Here is a 10717-nt window from a genome sequence, read left to right as displayed (position 1 = left end):
TGACCATGACATCGCAGGTCCTGTCTTTAGGGAAAAACCCGGCCAAACATTAATCTGCTGGGAGAAATGTATAGCACCCTTTACTGTACCACAACATATATACATACACACATATATATATATATATATATATATATATATATATATATATACATATATATATATATATATATACACACATACATACATACATACATATATATACACACATACATACATACATACATACATATATATTTTTTTTTTTTTACACATACATACTAGCTGAAGAGCCCGGCGTTGCCTGGGCATAGTAACCAACTGTGGTTAGTTATAACAAATTATAATGATTATATTGCACATAAAAACATTTCACATCATATATTCAACACTACAGATTTGCAACACAGATTAACTAAACGATTACCCAAGTATTGATAGTATTTTATTTTCAACTCATTCAAGAGCCTTTTGATAAACAACATGTGTATCTGTGTATCTAACCCTATCCTGTGTGATAATGTCTGCTGAGCTGTGTACCTAATCCTCTCCTGTGTGTTACTGACTGCTCAGCCGTGTATCTAATCCTATCCTGTGTGATACTGACTGCTGAGCAGTGTGTCTATTCCTATCCTGTGTGATACCGTCTGCTGAGCCATGTATCTAATCCTATCCTGTGTGATACTGACTGCTGAGCCGGGTATCTAATCCTATCCTGTGTGATACCATCTGCTGAGCCGGGTATCTAATCCTATCCTGTGTGATACTGACTGCTGAGCCGGGTATCTAATCCTATCCTGTGTGATACTGACTGCTGAGCTGTGTATCTAATCCTATCCTGTGTGATACTGACTGCTGAGCTGTGTATCTAATCCTATCCTGTGTGATACCGTCTGCTGAGCCGGGTATCTAATCTTATCCTGTGTGATACCGTCTGCTGAGCCGGGTATCTAATCTTATCCTGTGTGATACTGACTGCTGAGCTGTGTATCTAATCCTATCCTGTGTGATACAGACTGCTGAGCTGTGTATCTAATCCTATCCTGTGTGATACTGACTGCTGAGCCGTGTATCTAATCCTATTCTGTGTGATACTGACTGCTGAGCCGTGTATCTAATACTATTCTGTGTGATACTGCGTGCAGAGCTGCGTATCTAATCCGATCCTGTGCGATACTGACTGCTGAGCCATGTGTCTAACCCTCTCCTGTGTGATACTGACTGCTGAGCCGTGTATCTAATCCTATCCTGTGTGATACAGACTGCTGAGCTGTGTATCTAATCCTATCCTGTGTGATACTGGGCTCCCCCTGCAGTCTGTGTCAGAGGGTGGTCTGTGTTGGCACGGTAATAAATTGTGTTATTTCCAGCTTTACAGAAGGACGATAACACCATAGAAATGATAAGAATAGGCAAAATTGTTTGGTGAATTGGAATGCGCGGGGCTAAAATTTCACCTCACAACATAGCCTATGACGCTCTCAGGTCCAGACGTGTGACAGTGCAAAATTTTGTGGCTGTAGCTGCGACGGTGCAGATGCCAATCCTGGACACACAAATTAGTCTAATTCACGATATCGCTCCTACTGTGGTGTGCTATATATTCTTGTTTGGCTCCCACATGTAATAAAATGAACACCCATTTACATAAAATCTGTTTGAGTGTGCGGTGAATTAGACTAATTTGAGATTGGGACCTACTGGTCCGTTGCACCTGCACCTCGTTAAATTTGACTAGAGTGCACGCTAACTCTCCAATCCTGGACACACACACATACATACATATATATATACATACATACACACACAAATATATACATATATACTGTATACATACATACAGTACAGACCAAAAGTTTGGACACACCTCATTCAAAGAGTTTTCTTTATTTTCATGACTATAAAAATTGTAGATTCGCTCTGAACTGAAGTGTGCAAAGCAGTAATCAATGCAAAAGGTGGCTACTTTGAAGAACCTAGAATATAAGACATATTTTCAGTTGGTTCACACTTTTTTGTTAATTATATAATTCCACATGTGTTAATCTATATTTTTGATGCCTTCAGAGTGAATCTACAATTTTCATAGTCATGAAAATAAAGAAAACTCTTTGAATATGAAGGTGTGTCCAAACTTTTGGTCTGTGTATATATATATATATATATATATATATATATATATATATATATATATATATATATATATATATATATATATATATATCTATCTATCTAAATATCTATCTATCTCAGATAGGCAAGGGAGATGCCCTGCCGACATATGACCCAGATATATACACATGCGTACATACAGGCGAAGAGAAGTAAATCCTGCATGTTGTCTATATATTTTTTACATATTACTTATGGATAAGCCCCATAACCACCACTCAAAAAAAAAAAAAACCCATAAACATAATCCGATTGCTGTATGAGATGGATATAAACAATTTCAACCCATATCAATACACTTTTTTCAATCTCTGTTAAAAAGGTTCCTAAAAGTGAACCAATCACAGGTTATTCCCCATCGATCAGTTCTTATCTATAGGGAAAGCTGGAAGAAAGTGTTCAATTTGTATACAGTGCCTCCGCAGGAGAAATGAAGAATTACATGGTGCCCGATGAAATCAGCAGACTATCCGCGTAGAAGAGAGAGTCGAGTCTCAGATACCGAAGCTCAGCTCCTATTTAATTTGATGTAAATCGGAGCTGCAGTACCCCAGAAGGACAGTGTGAAGAACTGTGGTGATCCGGTTCTGTACTGTCGGCCATTGTGATCGGTGAAGGAGTTCGGTGCCTATCTTAAAAGATATGTCATAAATATCAAAGTTCTGGACAGAATTTATTAGACTACTATTGTGCTAAGGGATGTTGAAAAAAAACAAACAAAGTCCCTTTAAAAACTCTATACTGCAATGTGACACCTGTACAAAATATCCAAAGCTCAGGAAAATGACAGCAATGCTTCAGATGAGGGGAAAACAAATGAGATGAGTTCTGCCAAGAGCATTTCTCCTCATCATATACACCAGTCACATCTGCAGTAATACATATCAGAGAGCCAATCTATGCTCCGCGCACAAATCAATCATAGATTTACGAGAACATCTCCAGACCCATTAATCATATGTTCACTCTGTGCAGACAGTAACACAGGAAAGTCCCCTCCTTAAAGAACAATTATAAAACAAGATCCTATCTCAAGCAATTGAACAGAAAACACACAGGGTTTAGGTCAGCAGACAAAGCATTTACATTTTATTTTAGGGTAATGTCTTGTTTAGAATCTTCATTTCATTATTCTTATGCATCTCCGTGGTAACAGACTACAAACCAGCCCTGCGTAGTCAGAACCTGCAGTCGCACTCCTTTTTTTTGTCCTCTACATTTTTGCTAATGATTTGAATGTAAGTCAGGAAGAAGTAGAAGAAAAGTGGAAGGCATATGACTAAAATGCAATGGTAGAGACTGGCGACAACTGACTTGGGCTGAAGGATGTCAAAGACTCATTCTATAGTGCAGACTACCATTAACTTGAGGCAAAGGGTATCACAGGTCTTAAATAGTGGACACAACCATCATCTTGAGCTGATGGTCATCACAGGCTACTCATATGGTGGAGAAGACCATCTACTTGAGCTGAAGGATGTCATGGGCTTCTCCTATAGTGGAGACGGCCATAGTCTTGAGGTGAAGGATATCAATAGTGGAGATAACCATCATCTTGAGCTGATGGTCATCACAGGCTCCTCATATGGTGGAGACAACCATCGTCTTGAGCTGAAGGATGTCACAGGCTTCTTCTATAGTGGAGACGACCATAGTCTTGAGGTTCCTTTTATAGTGGAGACAACCATCATCTTGAGCTGATGGTCATCACAGGCTCCTTCTATGGTGGAAAAGACCATCGACTTGAACAGAAGGATGTCACAGGCTTCTTCTATAGTGGTAACAACCATAATCTTGAGTGGAAGGATGTCACAGGCTCCTTCTATGGTAGAGACAACCATCATCTTGAGCAGAAGAATGTCACAGGCTCCTTCTACGGTAGAGACGACCATCGTTTTGAGCTGAAGGATGTCACAGGTTACTTCTATAGTGGAGACAACCGTTGTCTTGAGTTGATGGTTGTCACAGTTTGAGCATGGTTACAAAATTGAACATCCAATCATCTATTATTTAAACTTTCCATCAGTGGTAATGCCAAAGTAGACGGCACAAGACTATTGGAGGCTAGTGATTAGCAGCAGCGGTCACATGTGGTAGGCAGTATGATGAAACTGCAGCTCTGGAAAGAAAAAGCAGGGGCAATGGAGAGGCAGAGTACTTGATAGATAACTAATGCTTATTTTGGTATTTATTGTCTGTGGCCTAACTATGCCTGAAAACAGATAACCCCTTCCAAGGGGTTGTTCTATTGATGTCTCCTATGTTTGCCTACATGGATGTCATATTATGGTCCCCTCTAAAAACCCCATACTTCATTAGCCAATAGCAAAAACGGCATTCATTAATCTGAACAGCCGCTATATACTATTACTCTTCAGTTGCTGAACAGATTGTCGTTCTTGGCAGCACATCGTACTGTATAAACGATGTGCTGGCGAGAACAGTGGAACGTAAGGATCTATTACATATGTAAAACAGGCTATTAAAGGACAGCCGGTCAGAAAACAAGTAGGGTATGTGCACTAGATGGCATGTGATGAAGGCAAAGAGGGGGGTATTGCTCTATGGCAGCCTGGGGGTCCTTTGCATTGGTCCAAGTATCCGAATGTGCACACTTCTCGCTGTATGCAAGGAGGAAGAAACTGAAGATTGCGATAAAAGGCAATAAAAAAATTATACCTGGGCAGGGAGGTGCTGATGACAGATAAGTATAAAAGGTCACTGGTGACCCAGAAAACCAGTCATACAGGAAGGGCAAAAGGCAAAACAGACAGTGTGTCCATTGTCTAAGACAATGCAGGCAGCATGAAATGCCATCATGGGGGTACACACATTACTGTGCAATTAATGTAGCACACGCCCGGATGATGCTGTGCTCCTGCCCTATTACTTAGGATCGGATGCATGATGAATACATGCCGATCACAAGCGACTCTTGCAGGTACCAGCGGCAGACGGATGCCACGTCAGCAGCACTGCTCATCTCCCAAGGGTCCGTCACCTCTCCGGACATCTGTTGTAGCAAATAGTGGTATTCTGCCTTACCAACAAGTCGGCAGTACCGTTTGCCAGTACTGTACGCTCTGCATTCCTCCTTGAAATGTATAAATAAATGGACAAATTGACGATGACTTGCCGGGCTTATACGTGCCTGGCTCGCCCTTTAAAAGACTGCCGACTGGTGGTCTCTAACGACCCGCTTACAGGCCGACAATGCTACGCACACGGAACAATTGTTTCATCGTTTCGGCAGCACATCATCTGCTCACACGGAGCGATGTGCTGCCAATAAAAGGATTTTTTCATAAATAGTTTAAACCAGCGTTTCGCTCAATTGCCGGCACAGATAAACGGACTGATGGTATCAATGGTTCCCATAAAGGAGTCTTCCCCAATCTAAATGGGCCTTTAGTTTCAGCTATATTTGCACATGGACAATCTCTATTAGTTAAGGGGAAAGTCACACCTCGCTGTCCATTTAGTCAAACATTTCCGGGAGGAACAACAGAGGTTTTTAAAGAAAATATAGTCTTCTAGAACTCGCTCCCTAAACTTTTCAGCACAACGGAATGATGTACTCACGCCGGCCGGTCTTCCAGTATGAGGGCTGTGGTGGACAGAGGCTCGATCACCAGGCTCTTCCTCACATTCTGCTTTGGGGATGGAGACTTCGACGCTCGCCCAACTTTGTCTTCATATTCCTTTGAAGAAAAGGAAGAAAACCAAAATGAAAACATCTAACATCATCCATATCCAGAAGCAGAACAGACAATATCATGCCAGCAAAAATAAAAACCTGGCTGTGAATCCATCCACGGGGAGGAAACTGATGCAAGCAAATGCACTGCTCATCTTGAAGATGTAGCAGAGGCGGATGTGTCGTTTCACGGCATAAGCCGAAAAACAAATAGTTAAAAAGGAAGTAAACGAAGAAAGGGATGACACAATGGCAGTTCTTCTACCATAGTCACTAGGTTTAGCGGCAGTGACTCATAAATCAATATATTACAGCATGAGAAACCGAACCAGGCAGATGATAAATTGCTGATGTCAGTAAGAAATTAATAAGCCAATATCAGAACAACAAAATTAACTTGGCAAACATTCAGCTCCCGAAAAGTCTGACTTTATTTTTTTTTGCAGATTATAGATGTAGTTTCGGTTATCCAGGTTTTCCACAAATTACAATAAGTATACAGTATTGGAAGCAGGGCTGTGGAGTCGGAGTCGGAGTCATGGAGTCGGAGTCGGAGCTCATTTTGGTGGAGTCGGAGTTGGAGTCGGTATAAAATGGACCGACTCCGACTCCTAAAATATATAATAAATTGGGTACAGTAATTCAATGCAGGATGTGCTGAATATTTTTTCATAGGAGTTTGGGAACGTTATGAAATGTCCTATAAATGGCTGTTCTATTCCTGATCTAAGGCTACATTCACACACAGCGTTTTTCCTGTGTTTTTTGAGGATACGTTTTTCAGCTGCAAAAGCTGATCATCTTTTTAAAAAAACTTCATCAACCTGAAAGGTTTTTGAGCTCATAGATAATGTTTTCAATAGCAAAAGCAGATTAGAAATTTGCTCTATCTATATATCCATTTATCCATATCTGTACCAAAAAGAATGAAAACCGGGTAGTACACCAATATATATTCTGTTCTATCTAAATATCTTGATTATTGGATCATAAAAATGATTAAATGTCTGAGGTTCACATTGTACTACAATAAATTTTTCACTTAAATATAAGCAATCTGTGTGGGAGTCGGAGTCGGAGTCGGTGTAAGGGAAATTGAGGAGTCGGAGTCGGAGTTGGAGTCGCAGGTTTGGCTTACCGACTCCACAGCCCTGATTGGAAGATCATGTAAATATATACTCTCCTAGTGCAAATGTAGTAATAGTGCGACAATCAAAGTGCTGAGAGGATCTACCATTAATTATAAACTGTGGAAAGCAGGGGCATAAAGTAAACGTACTGCCCATACCCAAGTTACAAGGGTTGCATGCACTTACTCATGTTGTAAAGCCAGTGCACAGACCGCAGAATTCCCAGGGGCCGACCGCTTACGCACGTTTCGCGCAAGCTTTTTTGCCAATGCATCATTCGCATTTTATCAAAATGTTGGCACAATGTTGCTTTGCACCCTCGTGGAATACAAAAGCTGTATAATATTTTATTTTCTGCACAGTTAAAAACTAAATGTGCAACATTTAAAAAAAAAAAAAAAAACTTATTGACAGAATCCAGTGATTTTAAATGTTACAAGCAAAATGATTAAAAAAAAAAAAGGATTTTTTTTTAATTTGCTGCATTTTGTTTTGAATAATTTGACACATCGGGCAACACAGAGATATCAATAAAAATGACTTACAGAAAATGCAAAGATTCCTAGAAAAATGTACAATATGTATGGCATAGTCAAAATCCTATTAGTTTTGCTTAAAGAGGTTCGGACGCTCCTCTATACTGGGCACAGAGCAGGGGATGCCTCCTGGCCACAGAGCAGGGGATGCCGCCTCGCCACAGAGCAGGGGATGCCGCCTCGCCACAGAGCAGGGGATGCCGCCTCGCCACTGGCCACAGAGCAGGGGATGCCGCCTCGCCACTGGCCACAGAGCAGGGGATGCCGCCTCGCCACAGAGCAGGGGATGCCGCCTCGCCACTGGGCACAGAGCAGGGGATGCCGCCTCGCCACTGGGCAGGGGATGCCGCCTCGCCACTGGGCAGGGGATGCCGCCTCGCCACTGGGCACAGAGCAGGGGATGCCGCCTCGCCACTGGGCACAGAGCAGGGATGCCACCATGCAATTAAGCACAGCGCAGGAATGCTGCTGCACCACAGGGCACAGAGCGCAGATGCCACCATGTAACTTGGCACACAGATGCCATCATGCAATTGGGCACAGAGCAGTGATGGGGAAGTGCCACCAGGCGCACATACAGCAGGCATGCCATCGCTCCTTTTAAAGTTCTCTTTAAATTAATTTTCACTTTCCTCTGAGCTGTCACCATCTAAGCCTCCAATGTATGCCAGCTGCACACAGCCTGGACCGCACAGTCAGGTACAGAGCGCCGTCAGCAGTTTTCCGCTTTCACAGCTCCATTAATTATCCCGGAGACTCACCACATGTACCACACATGGTACAAAGGAACCCAACACTGAATCCTGTAATGGATCTTAAAACACACACACACACACATATATATATACATATACACACACACATATTCAGAAAAACATCCTGCACTTGTACCGTGCAAGGTCACCTGGCACAGCAGGCGATGCTCCGATGTGGGGCAGCATCTATAGGGTCCCACTGGCAATATTACATGAAAGTAAGTACGGTAATAGACGTAGTGATGCCGCACAGTCACTTACCATGAAAGCTGCAGTCTCTCAGAGACCCAGACCCTGCTGCCCCATCCGGACCGCCATCACAATCAGCCCCCAGCATTTAGGAGAGCTGCTGCTCCAGAAGCATCATGGTAATCCCATACCAGGGGGAGCAGCGAGCACAGCATGCCAGGCTGCCCTCAGAGGCCCGTCACGTGCATCCCTGCCGTCAGCTGCTTTCTTCCAAGGAGCACACACAGGGCTGGGAGATGGGTGAGCTGCCTGCGACAGCCATTCTAATCAGCTGCAGATACAACGCACCCAATCAACTCGCTCCAGCATCTGCACACATGCCTGGCTACAGAACACACAAGTATGGCTCCTGACCCCCAGAGACTTCATGGGACCTGACAGATGGGAATCCTCATTCAGGATGTGAGAATGAGAAGCACAAAGCAACGTCTGACAGCGAGCAAAATCAGGCATTCATTTCCCTATGTAACTACGTCTCTATCCTATCTGTTGGGGAACTACAAGTATCAGCACGTCTAATCCTAGAAGCAAAAGTGAATAATCCCAAGGATACTTTATATTTTAAGCATTTTCATTCATTACAATCCATATTAAAAAAAAAAAATATATCAGCCGGAATAAGTGTAGTCTTGAAATTAGTCTAATATGTAGATTATTTTGCATGATTCAGCATGGTGTGCCTTTTTGTATTTTCTTGAGTTGTTTTGTGCTTTAGTTTTTTCCTTTATTTTTATTTTTCTACTCTGTCGATTTAGAGATGTAAATACCGTATATAACTTATTCAACATTTCTCCATTTTTCTTTAGCCGTCTGGAGGCTTATTTCATTGAGCAGAGCTGACTTTTTGGACTGCATATGATGCACAGATCACCTTTTATTGTTTTACTTTGTTTTTTTGGGGGGGCCGTTGCAGCATAAAAAAAAAAAATAAAAATAAAAAGGCAATTCTGGGTTTTTTTGTTTTTTTTTTCTTTAAAACAGTTTGCTTTTTGCACGTTATATTTTGGTAGATTAAACCTTTGCTGTTGGCACATTTTTACCATCTGTAAATATAAAATGTAATATATATTTACGTTTGAAAATGGGGAGATTAAAATATATATATATTTATTATATCTCTCTCTCGATCTGGTTTCTATACCTTTTTTTCTCTCCACTTTATCTCGAGTCCTAGAGCTGCAGTTACATTAGCATTTAAGTGGATAAGCAGCAGCTAGAGGCTAGACGCTGGCTGTATAACACAACCGTCACCTGACGCAGACTCGGCTCTCGAGCCTGCGTCATGCACCTTCACTTCTCTCTGACATACTAATACATCCTGAGGAGGGAAGATATTAAAATCACTTAGAAATTGAAAAGAAAAAAAAAAAGGGGGGGGGGGGCTTTTAATATGCCTGCTGTAGTATAGGTACACACATCAAAATTAACATTGGTCGTCACTTTTGTGGCGTAAATTATGAATTTAAAAGCCGCGACCGGTCATGCCCCCTCCGGCTAAGCTCTGCACACTTTGCAACTTTTTTGTTTTTGAAAAGTTTTGAAGTTGGGCAAAATTTTTACGACATTTCAAAAAAGTCTTATTCTGGCAAAATAAACTGTTGATGAAATGCCGTCGTAGATTTAATGGTGCTATAAATGTCCGATTTCAGAGGCTTCTACCAATCCTGACAAAGTGGATTACCTATTTACCTTTTATTTATTTACTTTTTTTTGGCGGAGAATTAGTCATACCAGTGTACACTTGTCTTTAACATTCCTCATAGGCCATAATTGGATAATCTTTAGAGGGCGATTAAACATATACTGTTGTTTTTTTTATCATTGTATGTCACCCTATTTCATGAGAACTCCCTTTTCATTCTTTTCCTACGGTTATATTTTTAGTGTTTCCATTCTGGAGTTCATCGCCTGTAGACTTGGTGAATTCTGGCACTTTACCCATTTATTTGGGGTTTAAGCAGACCGGTCCTCATGAAACAAAGTCCTTGTGATACCTTGGTTGCTTCAATACCCACAACGTAGTTACAGCAAGTAACCCAACCCATGAGGTTTTGCATTCCAATAAATCAGAAAGGGACTATGGTCACTGGATCCGGGAATTCAAGGGAATTTCAGATAGAAGGATTTCCAGGAAATGCCGCTCATTAAAAAAAAAAAAAAAAAAAAAGTCCATGACAAAGATGGAGGACACAATCCGCC

At 41.6% G+C, this 10717-nt stretch overlaps 1 protein-coding gene across 3 annotated transcripts in view; it reads right to left on the bottom strand.

The window, feature by feature from the left end:
* The window catches only part of TBC1D14 (TBC1 domain family member 14), a 91803-nt gene that overhangs the window by 19799 nt on the left and 61287 nt on the right, over nucleotides 1–10717 (bottom strand). For 2 of the 3 annotated variants that reach the window (XM_073574527.1, XM_073574528.1), the window contains exon 5: nucleotides 5734–5852. In XM_073574527.1, coding sequence (XP_073430628.1) covers nucleotides 5734–5852 — 119 coding nt within the window. Of the gene's footprint in view, nucleotides 1–5733; nucleotides 5853–8530; nucleotides 8730–10717 lie in introns of those variants that run through there. The other variant, XM_073574529.1, reaches the window with a different exon arrangement.

This window comes from Dendrobates tinctorius, unplaced genomic scaffold, assembly GCF_039654945.1.
Source record: "Dendrobates tinctorius isolate UK_male_01 unplaced genomic scaffold, ASM3965494v1 ptg000039l, whole genome shotgun sequence".
Lineage (NCBI taxonomy): Eukaryota > Metazoa > Chordata > Amphibia > Anura > Dendrobatidae > Dendrobates > Dendrobates tinctorius.
The sequence above is the reverse complement of the archived record's forward strand: the minus strand, read 5'-3'. Positions and strand labels throughout refer to the sequence as shown.